Source organism: Lithobates pipiens, unplaced genomic scaffold (genome assembly GCF_037356315.1).
Source record: "Lithobates pipiens isolate NorthernLeopardFrog02 unplaced genomic scaffold, aLitPip1_a1.2 Scaffold_16, whole genome shotgun sequence".
NCBI classification, from domain to species: domain Eukaryota; kingdom Metazoa; phylum Chordata; class Amphibia; order Anura; family Ranidae; genus Lithobates; species Lithobates pipiens.
In genome coordinates, this window is record NW_027507748.1 from 9,130,931 (window position 1) to 9,149,599 (window position 18,669).

Consider the following 18,669-nt stretch of genomic DNA (forward strand, 5'->3'; position numbering starts at 1 on the left):
CCGATGGCCAGTGCATGCCTGCATAGGGAGGGGGCTGGAGTCTGAGGGCTTACTCGTACCCCGCTTCTTGGCCTGCTGGGCTGCATGCTCAGATAAGTGTCTGGTATGGATTTTGAGGGGACCCCACACAGTTTTTTGGGGGGGTCCTCCTTAAAATCCATACTAGACCTAAAGGGCCTGGTATGGATTTGGGGGAAACCCCCACACAGTTTTTTCTGCATTTTTCATTGCCAGCATTCTTTGGTTTACAGAAGCCTGCTGACAGCTGATGAGTTGTTAAAGCGGGAGTCCGCCGGGAGTTCCACCGTTTTTTTGTTTTTTTTTAAAAGCCAGCAGCTTCAAATACTGCAGCTGCTGACTTTTAAAATAGTGACACTTACCCACCCAGCGCGCCCGCGATGTCGGCACCCGAAGCCGATCTCTCGATCGTCTCTCGGGTGCTGCCGCCGCCATCTTGGGTATGGGAATCAGGAAGTGGAGCCTTTCGGCTTCATTTCCCGGTTCCCTACTGCGCATGCGTGAGTCGCGTTGCGCAATAAGGATGGTCCCCGCTGTCTCTGGGATCCGTGTGTTTCCCAGCAGGCAGCGGGAGACTTTCGGAAAGGGGCGTGGATTCTGCAGAAAGGGGCGTTCCTTCTGCAGAATCTACGCCGGAAGTGGGTGCAGATACCTGTACTGTACAAGTACCTGCACCCCCCTCCCCCCTGAAAGGTGCCAATTGTGGCGCCGGAGGGGGGGAGGGTTCCAATGAGCGGAAGGTCCACTTTAGGGTGGACCTCCGCTTTAAGCACATGGGGCCAGCTTCCCGGCCCACTCCTTAACAACCAGCTATTGTTCACACAAAATTCAAATCTATCAATGATTTTTAAACAGATCCAAATTTGAATCGTTCTGAAAATTTGGAATTCAATAGAAAATTTATAAATGAAACAAAATGACATTAAACTAAACAAATTCCAAAACAAATCAAGGAAACTAAATTAGCAACATAACGAATCTAAACATTTTTCTGTTCTGCACATGTCTATACATTATACATGAAATGACCAATAGGAGGGAGATTTTCATTGCAGAAGATAAGCAGTTAACCATTTATTTTCAGGAATTTTATCCTGGATGGACACCTTTTTGTGGTGTTCACTAATATCCAAAGCAGATGAAAGGTCCATTGGTTTCATAAGTTACTGGTGGGTCTTATGGTCATACAGTTATTAATGAGTTTTTCAAGAGAAATGATCAATGTGTGCCGGGAGAAGGTTAATAAGCAGCAGGGGAACACTCAATATTCAAAATGTCAAATAAATGTTTCTCAGAAGATGAGGGCAAAGCCTTGCATATCTACAAATCCAGCACAGTAGATGTTTCAGTTATAGTCTTTATAGTTAGTTGGTTCCATCTCCATCTCCATCTGATCCCTTCTACTCTTCCTCCTCTCACTCCAATTCTTCATCTTCCTCAGGCTAGCGAGTATAAGGATGAGGAGCGCGGTGCAGAGGACCCCGACAGCACCATAAAGCAGGAGGTGACCCCAACCTGACCACATCCCAGATCGACTTTCTCCTAAGTGGAGATAATGGGGTACAATGAGAGAGTTGTACAGAATAGTAAATATTAGATATGAAATCCAGTCAGATCTTCAGTACAGCAGTGTCAGTATAACAGGACAGAACACAATATTATAGGGCTGCACCATCTTTAATGCATCTTTTAGGGTGCGCCCCCCAAATCTCTGTCAGTATAACAATGACAGTCACACTGGTAACAGGGCAGAGATTCTGGTTGTCTTGATAAGGACATAGCCGGCCATTTAATAACGCGTCCAGTAAACATGGAGGATAGAAGAAGCTCATAATATCATCACACAATGACAGTGGGCCGGGTGAGGGCATGAGCATGTGATAGACTCACCAGACATCACATCACCCAACAAACAATGCCAATAGTATATGAACCCTCTATATAGGTGTAGCGCCGGTACTCCTAACGAGTACGCGCTATATGTTTAAATTTCGTTTTTGTCCAAAACTGTAATGAGTTTTGGGACTAATTGTGCTAAATTGTACTTTGGCATCAGTTTGGCTGGACTGTATAGAAGCTCTGCCTGGCCATAGGTGGGTTTGTACACCTGTGGGAGGCTATGGAACGCAGTCTGGTTGGATGCATTGGGTACCAATCTCTATCTCGGAACCAATCAGTGGGCGTGTTTGTCTTGCTGTGTATTCCGGGAGAGGTTACTTAAGGGGCCGAAGTCGGGAGTTTGGGTCCAGAAGTTGTTGCTGACTCCGTGGACCTGGTCCTCCTGACCAGCCCCCAGGGGTCCTCATGGCCTGGGGATGTGGATCCATCCGTTTCCGAGCCTCAGAACTGGATAGTTCGAGGTGCCGTAACTGGAGGGAGGATTCTAAGGTGTTCCGGGGCCATCTCGGGTTTTGGAGAGGCCCAGCAACTCTACACACGACCAGGGGAGGACTCTTCAGTAGGAGAGCCACGCACGAGGCTGGCTGCTCGGTAAGAGCCTGGAAGCTGAGCTGCCATGGACATTGATTGAATCCACAATTCTTACCGTATCGCCGGACCGGCTGAAAGATTCTGGTACAGTAAGAAAAGTTCCTACTTCTACCCTTCCAGTTGTAACCAAGTTTCCAAGTTTCAACCAAGTCCGTGTGAGAGACTTTGAAAGGCTAAAATTACCTGTTGGCTGCTAAACCCAAACCTTAAGGATTTATCCAACAGTTAAAGAGTCCAGTTGAGAGCGGCTGTTCCCTGTACATGGAGAGAGACTTTTATTGAAGTCAGCAGTTCCAAGCACCTGAGCTAAACTCTACCCTGATACCCTCTATTCCCAACTTAGAGACTTATGCCGCGTACACACGGGCGGACTGTATGGCCTACTTAGTCCGTCATACAATCCGACGGACAGTCCGTCATACTTTCGAATGAACGGACTTGACCACACACACCACTTTTTGAGCGGACTAATACGGCGTACTAAGTCCGCCATACTATCCGCCCTACTTTTGAAATGAACGGACTCGCCCACACACGCGGAGGAAAGTCCGCTCATTTCGAGCGCGTCTCCAGGTAGGCAGGGCCCGCGAAGGAGACGTTGCTGACCCCGCCGCCTGGTATGGACTTAAAGGGGAACCCCAACGCCGAAAAAAATCGGTGTGGGGTCCCCCCCAAGTCCACAACAGACCCTTGTCCGAGCACGCTACCCGGCCGGCCAGGAAAGGGGGGCGAGCGAGCGCCCCCCCCTCCTAAACCGTACCAGGCCGTGTGCCCTCAACATGGGGGGGTGCCTTGGGGAAGGGGGGGCCGCGCGGCCCCCCCACCCCAAAGCACCTTGTCCCCATGTTGAAGAGGACAAGGGCCTCTTCCCGACAACCCTGGCCGTTGGTTGTCGGGGTCTACGGGCGGGGGGCTTATCGGAATCTGGGAGCCCCCTTTAATAAGGGGGCCCCCGGATACCGGCCCCCCACCCTATGTGAATGAGTATGGGGTACAATGTACCCCTACCCATTCACCTGTAAAATAAAAGTACAAAAAAAACACAACACACGAGATAAAATACTTTATTGCACAGCTCCGGGGTCTTCCGTCTTCGGGGGTCTTCTCGCCGGACTCCTCCGCTATCTTCTTGTAGCTCTTTTACTAGCGGAGGAGCCCGGCTTTCTTCCTCGCTGCCGCCCTTCTTCCGACTTCGGGGGTCTTGTCCCCCTCTTCGGTTCTTCTGCCGGGCCACCGCGCCTTCTTATAGTTCTTTTACAGGCGGTGGCCCGGTCTTCTGTCGCCGCCGCCGCCTTCTGTTCTTCTTCTTCTTCTTCTTCTCCAGGAGATGTTGCCTCGACGATCTCTCCAGCCGGAATGCCAGGGACGCACTGCGCGGCCACTTATATAGGGACAAGGGGCGGTGTCACATAGCTTTATGTCACATGGGTTGGTGTCACATGGTGACCCCGCCCCCTTACGATGGCATAGTCCCCATGTGACATCAACCCATGTGACCAACCCATGTGACATAAAGCCATGTGACACCGCCCCTTGTCCCTATATAAGTGGCCGCGCAGTGCGTCCCTGGCATTCCCGGCCGGAGAGATCGTCGAGGCAACATCTCCTGGAGAAGAAGAAGAAGAAGAAGAAGAACGGAAGGCGGCGGCGGATTCCGATAAGCCCCCCCGCCCGTAGACCCCGACAACCAATGGCCAGGGTTGGCGGGAAGAGGCCCTTGTCCTCATCAACATGGGGACAAGGTGCTTTGGGGTGGGGGGGCCGCGCGGCCCCCCCTTCCCCAAGGCACCCCCCCATGTTGCGGGCACGCGGCCTGGTACGGTTTAGGAAGGGGGGCGCTCGCTCGCCCCCCTTTCCTGGCTCGGACAAGGGTCTGTTGTGGACTTGGGGGGGACCCCCACGCCGATTTTTTTCGGCGTTGGGGTTCCCCTTTAAGTCCATACCAGGCGGCGGGGTCAGCGACGTCTCCTTTGCGGGCCCCGCCAACCTGGAGACGCGCTCGAAATGAGCGGACTTTCCTCCGCGTGTGTGGGCGAGTCCGTTCATTTCAAAAGTAGGGCGGATAGTATGGCGGACTTAGTACGCCGTATTAGTCCGCTCAAAAAGTGGTGTGTGTGGTCAAGTCCGTTCATTCGAAAGTATGACGGACTGTCCGTCGGATTATATGACGGACTAAGTAGGCCATACAGTCCACCCGTGTGTACGCGGCTTTAGGTTGTTCAACCGTTTTATGCAAAATAGAAATCCTGACAAGGATTTCAAGTGTCGGTCTCTACAGTTATCAACCCTGGGATCCCCTAGACAAGAACAACGAGTACGAGCTGGAGGAGGTAATCGGTAAGCCCAGAAAATTTCAGCAGCTCCTTCGGGGGTTAGTGCTACATAGGGGTTATGATAATCAGGTCTGAGCACCCCAAAACCATGTGGACAATCTCAGGGCAGCCTTGTTGTTGTAAAATTCACAAAAAAAACAGTGAGAGTTTTTAGAAAAGACACAGAGCAGATTTCCCCCCACATAGCCAGCCAATGACTCCCCCCTCAAACCATACAACACCAGGACCGCATCTCCACAGCCATTAACCGCTTGCCAACCAGCGCACAACGATATACGTCACAAAAGCACAGCTGCGCAAATGGGCGTGCAGGTACGTCCCCTTTAAGACGCGGCATTGTGGGCATGACTGTGCCCATGGGACTCGTGGATTTGGTCCGCCAGTGTCCCGCGATTGTGTCACGGAGCAGCAGAATGGGGAGATGCCTATGTAAACAAGGCATTTCCCCGCTCCGGCTTGTGACATGACAGAGATCTACAGCTCCCTGTCATTGGGAGCAGTGATCGCTGTCATGTCAGTGGTAGCCCCCCCACAGTTAGAATCACTCCCTAGGACACACTTAGCCCCTTGATCGCCGCCTAGCATTTAACCCCTTCCCTGCCAGTGTCATTTACACAGTAATCAGTGCGTTTTTATAGCACTGATCGCTGTATAAATGCCAATGGTCCCAAAATAGTGTCAAAAGTGTCCGATGTGTCCGCCATAATGTGGCAGTCACAATAAAAATTGCAGATCGCCGCCAGATCACTAATAAAATATAATAATAAAAATGCCATAAATCTATCCGCTATTTTGTAGACGCTATAACTTTTGCGCAACCCAATCAATATATGCTTATTGCGATTTTACACAGGAATCATTGCATTTAAATAGCACTGATTGCTGTATAAATGACAATGATCCCAAAAATTTGTCAAAAGTGTCCGATGTGTTCGTCATAATGTCGCAGTCACAATAAAAATCGCTGATCGCCGCCATTACTAGTAAAAAAAAAAAAAAAATTCATATAAATGCTATAAATCTATCCCCTATTTTGTAAACGCTATAACTTTTGCACAAACCAATCAATAATCGCTAATTGCGATTTTTTTTTTTTTACCAAAAATATGTAGAAGAATACGTATCGGCCTAAACTGAGGAAAAAATTTTTTTTTATATATTTTTGGGGGATATTTATTATAGCAAAAAGTAAAAAAATATTCCCTTTTTTTTTTAAATTGTCGCTACTTTTTTGTTTATAGTGCTAAAAATGAAAACCGCAGAGGTGATCAAATACCGCCAAAAGAAAGCTCTATTTGTGGGGATATAAGGATGTCAATTTTGTTTGGGTGCCACGTCGCATGACCGCGCAATTGCCAGTTAAATTGACGCAGTGCCGAATCGCAAAAATCGCTCTGGTCGGGGGGGGGGGGGGGGGAATCCTCCGGGGCAGAAGTGGTTAAAGTGGTTGTAAAACCGACGAACAAAACAAAACAAAAAAAAAAAAAAAAAAGCTGCAAGACAAAAGGCATAATGAGCTAGTATAAAAATAGGGAAAAAAATGGTATATATCGTGCTAACACCCCAAAAAGGATAATCAAATCACAGCCAGCACAACTCCAAACAAGTGCGAACCAAAAATACATATAAAAATGATGTGCAGCGCTTAAAAGTGATTATGCAAAATCAATGAAGTAAAATGTGAATGACCACAGAGAATAGAATTATTTACTTCTACACATTGTGAATAGTCTAAATGACCATACATAACATACAACATATATAACAAGACGTGAAAAAGTGACGTGAAAAGTCAATAAGTAAAATATAAATAACTACAAACAGTAAATGTAATTATATAAAATAGCTGCTGTACAGGTTTTACCCCCCCCCCCTTCTTATTCGGGGTTTGACACATAGAGCTGCACGATTAAGGCCCCAATGTACACGGGGCGCTGCTAAACACACGTTCAGAGGCAGTTGGGCGCTTTTTTCAATGTTATCCTATGTGACCACGTACACAGTCTCGTTTATTGATGTTTTTAGGCAATAGCGTTTAACAGCGTTTCTTCGAAAGCAAAAAAAAAATGGGTTCAGACGCCAAAGTTTCCGATATTTCAGACGCCAAACGCATCTAAACGCGTCTAAACGCGGTAACCCGTGTTTAGCTGCTTTTCGTTTTTGCCCATTTAAAACAGTTCTAAACACAAACGCAGCATGTAAACGCGGCAAAACTGACATTTTAAAAGTGGGTTACTATCTGTTAAAGCGGGAGTCCGCCGGGAGCCCGCCGTTTTTTTTTTTTTTTTTAACCACTTGCCGACCGCCGCACGCCGATGTACGTCGGCAGAATGGCACGGGCAGGCATAAGCACATACATGTACGTCCTTTGCCTCCCGCGGGTCGGGGGCCCGATCGGGCCCCCGCCCGGTGCCTGCGGCGGTCGGTTTTCGTTCGGGAGCGATCCCGGACGAGGGGACGGCCATTCATTCATGGCCACCCCCTCGCGATCGCTCCCGACGAATGGAAATCCCCGGTGACATCACTTCCTCTCCTGTAATGTAAACACAGGAGAGGAAGTGATGTATTCTCTCCTCCGTGTCGGTATTTTTCGTTCCGACACGGAGGAGAGCGGATCAGTGAGTTGCACCAACACATCCCACACACAGTAGAACATGCCAGGCACACTCACACCCCCCCTTTACCCCCCGATCACCCCCCCAATTACCCCTGCCCCCCAGTCACAGTGACACCAATGTCATTTTTTTTTTTTTTTTTTTTTTTTTTGCATTGGTGTCATTTGTGACTGTAATAACTGTTAGGGCAGTTAGGGTTAGCCCCCTTTAGTTCTAATGTACCCCCCTAACCCCCCCAATAAAGGTTTAACCCCGTGATCACCCCCCGTCGCCAGTGTCACTAAGGCTGGGTTCACATTGCAGCGGTTTATGAGAACGAATGTGATTCGCACCGCACTGCAGTGCAAATCACATCCGATCTCTGTGCGATTCGAGTTCAGCCATTCGCCGCACCCGCCGCACCCGCCACACCCGCCGCACCCGCCGCAAATTCGCACGGGACCCTTTTTTTGGCCCGCAGCAGAATCGGATCGCATGGGTGTTCACACCATGCGATCCGAGTTTGCAGATCGCACTGCGATATGCGAACTGATCTGGGGGTGTCAGTAACATTTCACTGACACTCCCAGCAGTTCGCATAGGGCAGTGTGAACTGCCGCCGGGAGGCATGCGATGCGGGAACCCGCCGCGGATTCGCGGCGTTTCCGCATCGCTCCAGTGTGAACCCAGCCTAATAAGCGATCATTTTTCTGATCGCCGTATTAGTGTCACAGGTGACGCTAGTTAGGCAGGTAGGTATTTAGGTTCGCCGCAGCTTTTTATAGCGCTAGGGACCCCCATATACTACCGCATAAAGCCCCCTGATTGCCCCCTAGTTAACCCTTTCACCAGTGATCACCATATAACTGTTACAGGTGACGCTGGTTGGTTAGTTATTTTTTTATAGTTTCAGGGCACCCGCCATTTATTACCTAATAAAGGTTTAACCCCCTGATCACCCGGCAGGTGTCATTTGTGACTAATAACTGTTAGGGCAGTTAGGGTTAGCCCCCTTTAGTTCTAAGGTACCCCCCTAACCCCCCCAATAAAGGTTTAACCCCGTGATCACCCCCCGTCGCCAGTGTCACTAAGGCTGGGTTCACATTGCAGCGGTTTATGAGAACGGATGTGATTCGCACCGCACTGCAGTGCAAATCACATCCGATCTCTGTGCGATTCGAGTTCAGCTATACAGATAGTATGGCTGAATTCGTGTCGCACCCGCCGCACCCGCCGCAAACTCGCACGGGACCCTTTTTTTGGTCCGCAGCAGAATCGGATCGCATGGGTGTTCACACCATGCGATCCAAGTTTGCAGATCGCACTGCGATATGCGAACTGATCTGGGGGTGTCATTAACATTTCACTGACACTCCCAGCAGTTCGCATAGGGCAGTGTGAACTGCCGCCGGGAGGCATGCGATGCGGGAACCCGCCGCGCATTCGTGGCGTTCCCGCATCGCTCCAGTGTGAACCCAGCCTAATAAGCGATCGTTTTTCTGATCGCTGTATTAGTGTCACAGGTGACGCTAGTTAGGCAGGTAGGTATTTAGGTTCGCCGCAGCTTTTTATAGCGCCAGGGACCCCCATATACTACCGCATAAAGCCCCCTGATTGCCCCCTAGTTAACCCTTTCACCAGTGATCACCATATAACTGTTACAGGTGACGCTGGTTGGTTAGTTATTTTTTTATAGTTTCAGGGCACCCGCCATTTATTACCTAGTCTCACTAGTGTACCCCTAAATTTAGGGGTGTCTACTTTCTAAAATGGGGTCATTTGGGGGGGGGGGTTTGTGCCATCTTGGCATTTTATGGCCTTCAAAACTGTAACGCCCTTAGAAAGCCTGAAGGCGGTGCTTGGTTTTTGGGGCCCCGTACGCGGCTAGGCTCCCAAAAAGTCCCACATATGTGGTATCCCCGTACTCAGGAGAAGCAGCAGAATTTATTTTGGGGTGTCATTTCACATATTCCCATGGCATGCGTGAGCAATATATCATTTAGTGACAACTTTGTGAAAAAAAAAAAAAGTTTGTAATTTTCCCGCAACTTGTGGCAAAATATAAAATATTCCATGGACTCAACATGCCTCTCAGCAAATAGCTTGGGGTGTCTACTTTCTAAAATGGGGTCATTTGTGGGGGTTTTGTGCCATCTTGGCATTTTATGGCCTTCAAAACTGTAATAGGTAGTGAGAAGTGAACTCAAAAAATTACGCCCTTAGAAAGCCTGAAGGCGGTGCTTGGTTTTCGGGGCCCCGTACGCGGCTAGGCTCCCAAAAAGTCCCACATATGTGGTATCCCCGTACTCAGGAGAAGCAGCAGAATTTATTTTGGGGTGTCATTTCACATATGCCCATGGCATGCATGAGCAATATATCATTTAGTGACAACTTTGTGAAAAAAAAAAAAAAAAAAAAAAAGTTTGTAATTTTCCCGCAACTTGTGGCAAAATATAAAATATTCCATGGACTCAACATGCCTCTCAGCAAATAGCTTGGGGTGTCTACTTTCTAAAATGGGGTCATTTGTGGGGGTTTTGTGCCATCTTGGCATTTTATGGCCTTCAAAACTGTAATAGGTAGTGAGGCGTGAAATCAAAAATTTACGCCCTTAGAAAGCCTGAAGGCGGTGCTTGGTTTTCGGGGCCCTGTACGCGGCTAGGCTCCCAAAAAGTCCCACATATGTGGTATCCCCGTACTCAGGAGAAGCAGCAGAATTTATTTTGGGGTGTCATTTCACATACGCCCATAGCATGTGTGAGCAATATATCATTTAGTGACAACTTTGTGTAAAAAAAAAAAAAAAATTTTTTTTTTGTCATTATTCAATCGCTTGAGGCAAAAAAATAAAATATTCAATGGGCTCAACATGCCTCTTATCAATTTCCTTAGGGGGTCTACTTTCCAAAATGGGGTCATTTGGGGGGGTTTTGTACTGCCCTGTCATTTTAGCACCTCAAGAAATGAGATAGGCAGTCGTAAACTAAAAGCTGCGTAAATTCCAGAAAACGTACCTTAGTTTGTAGATGTGACAACTTTTGCGCAAACCAATAAATATACAATTATTGACTTTTTTTTTACCAAAGACATGTGGCTGAATACATTTTGGCCTAAATGTATGACTAAAATTGAGTTTATTGGATTTTTCTAATAACAAAAAGTAGAAAATATCATTTTTTTTCAAAATTTGCGGTCTTTTTACGTTTATATCGCAAAAAATAAAAATCGCAGAGGCAATCAAATACCATCAAAAGAAAGCTCTATTTGTGGGAAGAAAAGGACGCAAATTTTGTTTGGGTACAACATTGCATGACCGCGCAATTACCAGTTAAAGCAGCGCAGTGCCAAAGTGTAAAAAGACCTCTGGTCATTTACCAGCAAAATGGTCCGGTCTGAAAGTGGTTAAAGCCAGCAGCTACAAATACTGCAGCTGCTGACTTTTAAAATAATGACACTTACCCGCCCAGCGCGCCCGCGATGTCGGCACCCGAAGCCGATCTCTCGATCGTCTCTCGGGTGCTGCCGTCGCCATCTTGGGTATGGGAATCAGGAAGTGGAGCCTTTCGGCTTCATTTCCCGGTTCCCTACTGCGCATGCGCGAGTTGCGCTGCGCAATAAGGATGGTCCCCGCTGTCTCTGGGATCCATGTGTTTCCCAGCAGGCAGCGGGGGACTTTCGGAAAGGGGTGTAGATTCTGCGGAAAGGGGCGTACCTTCTGCAGAATCTATGCCGGAAGTGGGTGCAGATACCCGTACTGTACAGGTACCTGCACCCCCCTGAAAGGTGCCAATTGTGGCACCAGAAGGGGGGAAGAATTCCAATGAGCGGAAGGTCCACTTTAGGGTGGACCTCCGCTTTAAGTTAAATCGTTCAGGAGAGGTTGTAAAAACGTCCTTTGTACATGAAGCCTAATCGTCAAGAATCGAAATCACAATTTTTTTTCCCTTCCCGATCTTCAAAACAGCATGCCACCATCTTTCTCACAAGTGCAGAGAGTTCTCACAGCAGGGGAAAAAAAAAATACGGGCAGCCTGCCAAGCTTTATTACAGCAGCAAATAAATAGAAACAAAGTATCTTTTCGTTCTTTTATCAAAGGAAAGAACTCTGTGTGTAAATGAGGGAAGTTTAACCATTTAAAGACCAAACCTTTTCTGACACGTGTTGCTTACAATTAATAATCATTATTTTCTGCTAGAAAATGACTTGGAGCACCCAAACATGATGTATTTCTTTTTTTAGCACAGACCCTAGAGAATAAAATGGTGTTGTTATTTTATGTCACACCGTATTTGCGCAGCGGTTTTTCAAATGCAATTTATTTTAAAAAATACACTTTAATTTAAAAAAATAACTAAACAGTAAAGTTAGCCCAATATTTTTGTGAAAGAAAATGTTACACCGCGAGAATCGTGATCTGTATTCTAAGCAAAAAAAATTGTGCTTCTCACTTTAGCCAGAATCGTGCAGCTCTAGTGTGACATGATGTAGCACCGACTCCTGACGAGCATGCACTATGTGTTTTTCAAATTTAAGGTTACACCTGAACCGCAGTTTGGTTTGGGTACAATTGTCTAAATTTGGACTTCAGCATCAGTCTGACTGGGCTATGGAATGTTCAGCCTGGCCACAGGGGGCACTGTCTCTTCTAGCAGGCATGGAACTATGGTCTGGTCGGGTGCTTAGGTTACTCTCTCTCTCGGAGCCCGCCCAGTGGGAGTGGTGCTCTTGCTGTGCTTTCTGGGAGAGGGTATTTAAGATGCGGACGTCACGTGGTTCGGGGTTCCGGTCCAGAATGATGTGCTGACTTCATGGTCCTGGTCCTCCTGACCAGCCCCCAGGAAGGCTATGGCCGGGGGTGCGGATCCACCCGATCTTGTTGTCTCGGGGCTGGCTAGCCCGAGGCAAGAAAACTAAAGGAGGATTCTGAGGTGTTTGGGTGCCGTCTCTGGTTTCGGGAGAGACTCAGTGACTTCACGGTATCCATGGGGAGGACTCTTCAGAAGAAGGCCACGTACGGGTTGGTTTCTTAGCAAGAGCCTGGAGGAGCTGAAGTACCCAAGAGAATCCGGTCTCGTGGATATCGCCAAGCTGGCTGAAAGATCCAGGTATCCTACGAGTGTTCTTCAAGTTTAGTTTCCCTACATGTTCTACAACAACGTCTGTGGCAGAAACTTGTTCCTGAGTAAGCACCTTGTTGGCTGCTAGACCTTGTGAGAGAGGGACTGTCCAACCTGAGTGATCATCCAGTTGCGAATGGCTATTCTCTGGATGCAGTCAAAGTATCTCTCTCTCCCTCTCTCTCAATGAATCTCTCTATCAATCAATCATTCAATCTCTCCATCAATCAATGAATCTATCCATCAATCAATCAATCTCTCTCAATCAACCAATCTCTCTCAATCAATCTCTCTCAATCGATCTCTCTCAATCAATCAATCTCTCTCAATCAATCAATCTCTCTCAAACAATCTCTATCAATCAACCAATCTCTCTCAATCAATCTCTCGCAATCGATCTCTCTCAATCAATCAATCTCTCTCAATCAATCAATCTCTCTCAATCAATCTCTCTCAATCAATAAATCTCTCTCAATCAACCAATCTCTCTCAATCAATCTCTCTCAATCAATCTCTCTCAACCAACCAATCTCTCTCAATCAATCTCTCTCAATCTCTCAATCAATCAATCTCTCTCAATCAACCAATCTCTCTCAATCAACCAATCTCTCTCAATCAATCAATCTCTCTCAATCAATCAATCTCTCTCAATCAACCAATCTCTCTCAATCAATCTCTCTCAATCAATCAATCAATCTCAATTAATCAATCTCTCTCAATCAATCTCACTCAATCAATCTCTCTCTCTCAATCAATCTATCTCAATCTAAATCAATCAATCTCTCTCAATCAATCAATCTCAATCAACCAATCTCTCTCAATCAATCTCTCAATCTCTCTCAATCAGCCAATCTCTCTCAATCAATCTCTCTCAATCAATCAATCTCTCTCAATCAACCAATCTCTCTCAATCAATCAATCTCACTCAATCAATCAATCTAAATCAATCTAAATCAATCAATCAATCTCTCTCAATAAATCAATTTCAATCAATCAATCTCTCTCAATCAATCAATAAATCTCTCTCAACCTCTCAATCAATCAATCTCAATCAATTCATCTCTCTCAATCAATCTCAATCAATCAATCAATCTCTCTCAATCAATCAATCTTAATCAATCTCAATCAATCTCTCTCAATCAATCAATCTCTCTTAATAAATCAATCTCAATCAATCTCTCTCAACCAATCAATCTCTCTCAATTAACCAATCTCTCTCAATCAATCAATCTCTCTCAATCAATCAATCTCTCTCAATCAATCAATCTCTCTCAATCAATCTCTCTCTCTCAATCAATCTCTCTCCATCAATCAATCTCTTTCAATCAATCTCTCTCAATCTAAACCAATCAATCAATCTCTCTCGAAAAATCAATCTCAATTAATCTCTCTCAATGAATCAATCTTAATCAATCTCAATCAATCTCTCTCAATCAATCAATCTCTCTTAATAAATCAATCTCAATCAATCTCTCTCAACCAATCAATTTCTCTCAATCGATCAATCTCTCCCAATCAGCCAATCTCTCTCAATCAATTAATCTCTCTCAATCAGCCAATCTCTCTCAATCTCTCTCAATCAATCAATCTCAATCAATCAATCAATCTCTCTCAATCAATCAATCTCTCTCAATCAGCCAATCTCTCTCAATCAATCAATCTCTCTCTCTCAATCTATCTCTCTCGATCAATCAATCTCTCTCAATCAATCTCTCTCAATCTAAACCAATCAATCTCTCTCAATAAATCAGTCTCAATCAATCTCTCTCAATCAATCAATCAATCTCTCTCAACCTCTCAATCAATCAAACTCAACCAATCAATCTCTCTCAATCAATCTCTCTCAATCAATCAATCTCAGTCAATCAATCTCTCTCAATCAATCTCTCTCAATCAATCAATCTCTCTCAACCTCTCAATCAATCAATCTCAACCAATGAATCTCTCTCAATCAATCTCTCTCAATCAATCAATCTCAATCAATCAATCTCAATCAATCAATCTCAATCAATCAATCTCTCTCAATTAATCAATCAATCTCGCTTAATCAATCAATCTCAATCAATCAAGCTCAATCAATCAATCTCAATCAATCAATCTCTCTCTCTCAATCAAACAATCTCTCTTAATCAATCAATCTCAATCAATCAATCTCTCTCAATCAATCAATCTCTCTCAATCAATCAATCTCAATCAACCAATCACTCTCTCAATCAATCTCTCACTCATTCTCTCAATCAATCAATTTGACTGAAGTGAAGAGTATTATGGCTTATGTTATTGCCATCTTGTTTGTTCAGAGGTTGTAAATCTTTAAAATAAAAAGTTTTTGAGAATCGTGATCTGTTCTCTCTAAGCAAAAAAATTGTGATCTCTCTCAATCTAAATCAATCAATCAATCTCTCTCAATAAATCAATATCAATCAATCAATCTCTCTCAATCAATCAATCAATCTCTCTCAACCTCTCAATCAATCAATCTCAATCAATTCATCTCTCTCAATCAATCAATCTCAATCAATCAATCTCTCTCAATCAATCAATCTTAATCAATCTCAATCAATCTTAATCAATCTCAATCAATCTCTCTCAATCAATCAATCTCTCTTAATAAATCAATCTCAATCAATCTCTCTCAACCAATCAATCTCTCTCAATCAACCAATCTCTCTCAATCAATCAATCAATCTCAATCAATCAATCAATCTCAATCAATCAATCTCTCTCAATCATCCAATCTCTCTCAATAAATCAATCTCAATCGATCAATCTCTCTCAATCAGCCAATCTCTCTCAATCAATCAATCTCTCTCAATCAGCCAATCTCTCTCAATCAATCAATCTCAATCAATCAATCTCTCTCAATCAGCCAATCTCTCTCAATCAATCAATCTCTCTCTCTCAATCAATCTCTCTCGATCAATCAATCTCTCTCAATCAATCTCTCTCAATCAATCTCTCTCAATCTAAACCAATCAATCAATCTCTCTCGAAAAATCAATCTCAATCAATCTCTCTCAATCAATCTTAATCAATCTCAATCAATCAATCTCTCTCAATCAATCAATCTCTCTTAATAAATCAATCTCAATCAATCTCTCTCAACCAATCAATCTCTCTCAATCAATCAATCTCTCTCAATCAGCCAATCTCTCTCAATCAGCCAATCTCTCTCAATCAATTAATCTCTCTCAATCAGCCAATCTCTCTCAATCTCTCTCAATCAATCAATCTCAATCAATCAATCAATCTCTCTCAATCAATCAATCTCTCCCAATCAATCTCTCAATCAATCTCTCTCAATCAATCAATCTCTCTCAATCAGCCAATCTCTCTCAATCAATTTCTCTCTCTCAATCAATCTCTCTCGATCAATCAATCTCTCTTAATCAATCTTTCTTAATCTAAACCAATCAATCGATCAATCTCTCTTAATAAATCAATCTCAATCAATCAATCAATCAATCTCTCTCGATCAATCAATCTCTCTCAACCTCTCAATCAATCAATCTCAACCAATGAATCTCTCTCAATCAATCTCTCTCAATCAATCAATCTCTCTCAATTAATCAATCAATCTCTCTTAATCAATCAATCTCAATCAATCAATCTCAATCAATCAATCTCTCTCAATCAATCAATCTCTCTCAATCAATCAATCTCAATCAATAAATCTCTCTCAATCAATCAATATCAATCAACCAATCGCTCTCTCAATCAATCTCTCACTCATTCTCTCAATCAATCAATTTGACTGAAGTGAAGAGTATTATGGCTTATGTTATTGCCATCTTGTTTGTTCAGAGGTTGTAAATCTTTAAAATAAAAAGTTTTTGAGAATTGTGATCTGTTCTCTCTAAGCAAAAAAATTGTGATTCTCACTTTTTTGCAGAATTGTGCAGCTCTACAATATATGGATTTATTGAACATAATGAGCTAGTATGCATAGCATACTAACTCATTATGTATTACTGGAGATCGAAGCCCCCACAGAGGTCCTCGTAAACCGCTCTGGCCGGCAATATTGCTCCCAGAGTTACTTCTGGGTATTGCGGGCTCCAGAGCTGTGATTGGCCAGAGCCGCAATGATGTCACCCTCACGCATACACGCAGGAGCCGCCAGTAAAGGCAGTCTAACTGAAGCAGCCAAGCTGTCCCCAAGTATTTCCAAGGCTCTCCAGCGCCCCACCCCCCTACACCTCTGGCCACATGGGGTATCGCATGCAATAGAAGTCAATGCGGAACAAATAATCTTTGTTTCCATTGACTTCTATGGGGAAACGCGCTTTGATATAAGAGAGCTTTGGATTACAAGCATTCTCCTGGAATGGATTATGCTCGCAATCCAAGGTTCCACTGTACCAGAAAATCAGTGTAGAACTATGCTCATGCTCATGCGTGTGTGCATTGCACACATGCTCATACTTCTATGTGAAGGGGCAATGTTAGACGTACTATTCCAGTTTGCTGTGCGCTTGTGCATGCATGAGCATACACATGCACGTGCGCATACCAATTAGTGTGCACACTTGGTGTCCAGTGACCTATTTAAACTGATCTGCGACTGATATGAGAAGCTGTTGAATGGTCCCTGTGTGCCTGGGACCCGATCTGCTGAACCTTCTAACCTGTGTATGACCCGGCTTGCCCTCAGACTTTGCTTCTGCTCCTGCCTCTGGAGTGGAAGGAGAGAAAAAGGCCCTCCCATGGCTATGGGTGGAAAACATATCATTGCAAAGGAATGACGGTGGTCAGTTGATGCCCGAACCGCCGTGGATGTGCCAAGGGGAACCGCTGACCTGGCAATGAATGGGCAATAGCGCGGCGACAGGGGCGGGCCAGAAGGAAGGCCGATGAACGACCAGCAGCCCCACCAGGTGCCGCGCACCCTGCCAAGGACACGACAGGGTGGGCGGTGCTGTGTGGCCACGTGGGAGGGCAAAAAAGCCAGAATGTTCCCCGGGGTCACAAGGACAGGCATGGACCAGACAGAAAAGGCAGAGAGAATGACCATAACATATAAAACACGTTAACAAATTACTAAAGATATAACAAACATCTCACATGAGCATATAGAGATTAAAAATACATAAATAAATAAATCCATGACACTAACAGCCATTTGAAGCTTACTGTATTAAATTGTGTTTTATTATTTGGGGACATGTGTGTTTTGGGGACATGTGTGTTTACACTGTGTGGTGTGTTGTGTGTTTACACGCTCATACTCACTGATCACCAGCCGGCTGCAGTGATCTGCTCTCCTCTCCTCAGCGACGACTTCCGTGTGAGGAGAGGAGAGCCGATTGCCTAGCAACCGGCTGTTTGTTTTGATCACATGACGGCTGTGATTGGACACGGCCGTCATGTGATCAGGAGGGCCAATCACAGAGCCCCCCTGCCGATCCGAGATGTGCTGTGTCCGGGTGACACGCCGTGTCCACCACAGCCAAGAGCCCCAAAAAGGCCACCAAGAAACCCGCAAAAAAGCCTGCAGCTGCCAAAGCCAAGAAGGTGGCAAAGAGCCCCAAGAAGCCCAAAGCTGCAGCCAAGCCAAAAAAAGCCGCCAAGAGTCCGGCTAAGAAGGCGGATAAACCCAAGACAGCAGCCAAGCCCAAGGAGGCCGCTCCGAAGAAGAAATAATCCGCACCGGAGACCTCCTTTCATCTACACCCCCCAAAAGCTCTTCTCAGAGCCACCCACCTTCTCCTCACAGACTCGTAACACGCCGTGTCCGAGGGCACGCTGTGTCCCGCCGTGCGCGGGCACACGCGATCCCCCTCCTTCTGAAGGGCGTTCCTGAACGTCCAGTCAGAAGGAGGCAGCTCCCACCCGGCCGTATTTGTGCATTGGCCGGGTGGGAAGTAGTTAAGTACCCTTACCCAGAATGCACAGCGGGTGAACCACTCCCACTGGGCTATTTCTGAGTAAAAGGGGTACCCAATGCATTCAGCCTGTTGCATTTCCAACACTTACCGGTGGTGACAGCGACACCCACGGCCAAGTGGAAACCAGCACAACCCAGCTGAACTGGTACAGAAACCAGAACTTTGACATAATTAGTCTGAGCCAAACTGCAGCTTCAGACAAACTTAACTTAACTTTACAAAAACAAT

At 45.4% G+C, this 18,669-nt stretch overlaps 1 protein-coding gene across 1 annotated transcript in view; it reads right to left on the bottom strand.

The window, feature by feature from the left end:
* Positions 1 to 654: 654 nt before the first annotated feature.
* Positions 655 to 18,669, bottom strand: part of LOC143981502 (uncharacterized) — a 157,507-nt gene continuing 139,492 nt past the window's right edge. Inside the window, exon 6 of the mRNA XM_077479370.1 lies at positions 655 to 1,560. Coding sequence (XP_077335496.1) covers positions 1,364 to 1,560 — 197 coding nt within the window. The 3' untranslated portion in view covers positions 655 to 1,363. The remainder of the gene's footprint in view (positions 1,561 to 18,669) is intronic.